The following is a 1,716-nucleotide window of genomic DNA, read 5'->3' on the forward strand; positions in this document are numbered from 1 at the left end:
CCTCAAATAATCTTTATCTTTTTATCCTTAAATCGTTCCTGCTTCGCTTTTTCACGAACAAACAGCAGAGTGGTGGAGTACAGAAACTCAGGAGGAAAGGAGGGGGGGGGGGAATTCTGGTTGACAAAACATATGGTTCCACCCACATAATGTGATGATGTCATCACATATGCCATACATTAAAGAAATTACCAAAAATATAGCATGAGTAAAGTTAGTTAATACACTATAAAATTCATGCAAATGTTAAGCCGYTCAGCAAAATATCAGTTCCTCTGTTAGCACGTTAACGGATAAGCAGAACCGTACCCACCACTGCTAGGAAATATTTGATTAATATGAACAACTGAATTTATAAATTATGAATCAACAATAACAAAGTTCATGTTTCACCTCATATTCTTCAGCAAAGCCGCAGCTGGAGTCTGCTTTCTGTTTCTTGTAGTGGGTTTCGAAATCCTCCACCCTCACAGCCAAACTTCTGCTCAAACGCAGGTCAGACAAGAATAACAGGTTTTGTCTGGAACACCTTATTAATTAGCACAACAGTAATATTTACAATTTATAGGTCTAATACTTACACTTTGGCTCTAAAAAGCAAAGCAGAAATAAATAAAAAAAGAATTAGAAAAAATACTGCTGCCAAGAATGATGAATTTAAACAAGAACAAAAGATAAAACCTCATCCTCATGGATGGAGTCTGGATCTCTGATGGCTCCTTATTGGATAACCTGCAGCACATAAAAACTGAGTTTTAAATCTGTGCACAAATGATGTCTTAGTAGTAAATACTACTTGTAATAATAATCAACCTTCTCCAGTAGATGATGGCGCCTATGAGGATAACCAAGAGAATCCCCAAAATCCCCAGTGCTGCTCCAATAGCAATGACATTGATACCTATGTTTAAAAAGAAACAAACTTTAAGGTCTGTTTCTTAGCATTAAATAAGTGACACATTTCAAAAGTCAATCTAATCACACTTTGATTTAAGAAATTGTACCTGAGTTTTGTGGCAAAAGCTCAACTGAAAAGTAAGTTGTTATTGAGAGGATTGATCTTGTGGAATCCACTAGATCGTTTTTCATTTCCAAAGAAGTGAAAAGCACAATGGCATATCTGCAGGATGAAAAATGACCACAGTTTAGATATTTTTAAACTCATTCATTACTTAATATTTGGACTTGTTCATGTAAAAACACAAAGTGACTAAATCATGTTTAAAATATGAACATTACTGCATCTATTCTATGCTAGCAAAAGGAAATTAAAGGATAAAAAAATGAGCACTTCTGAAATACAACTCCTGGCAAAAAGTATGGAATCACCAGTCTTGGATGAGCACTCAGACATTTCATTCTGTAAAAGTCCTGTTCCGGTTTTTCTTTGGTCAAATGCTTTTAATTTAAGTGTAAACAACTGTGTTACATAGTTTTCATTTATTCAGAAGAAGAGCAGTCGTGCACCGTTATGGACCGAGTTACGGACAGTTTTGTGTTTACTAAGGTCTGTTGGCTTAATCATCTGTAAATGCACATCCATTGTTTACTTTCTAGTTTCTTTAAAATAAGTAGTGATTCATGATACTATTTGGTAAAAAAAAAAAAAAACATTCAAACTCACAACCACATGCAGAATGTTATTTTTTGCAACAAGCTAAATGTATAATTTGTGTTTCTTTTGTTTTTCAGCTACTGGACATATTAATATATATA

General features: G+C 34.2%; 1 protein-coding gene across 1 annotated transcript in view; it reads right to left on the reverse strand.

The window, feature by feature from the left end:
• The window catches only part of ptprjb.1 (protein tyrosine phosphatase receptor type Jb, tandem duplicate 1), a gene marked incomplete in the record, with an annotated part of 18,406 nt that overhangs the window by 3,299 nt on the left and 13,391 nt on the right, over positions 1-1,716 (reverse strand). The window contains 5 exon segments of the mRNA XM_014005584.1: positions 394-481; positions 582-590; positions 682-732; positions 814-901; positions 1,005-1,120. Coding sequence (XP_013861038.1) covers positions 394-481; positions 582-590; positions 682-732; positions 814-901; positions 1,005-1,120 — 352 coding nt within the window.

This window comes from Austrofundulus limnaeus, unplaced genomic scaffold (assembly GCF_001266775.1).
Source record: "Austrofundulus limnaeus strain Quisiro unplaced genomic scaffold, Austrofundulus_limnaeus-1.0 Scaffold31, whole genome shotgun sequence".
Taxonomy (NCBI): domain Eukaryota; kingdom Metazoa; phylum Chordata; class Actinopteri; order Cyprinodontiformes; family Rivulidae; genus Austrofundulus; species Austrofundulus limnaeus.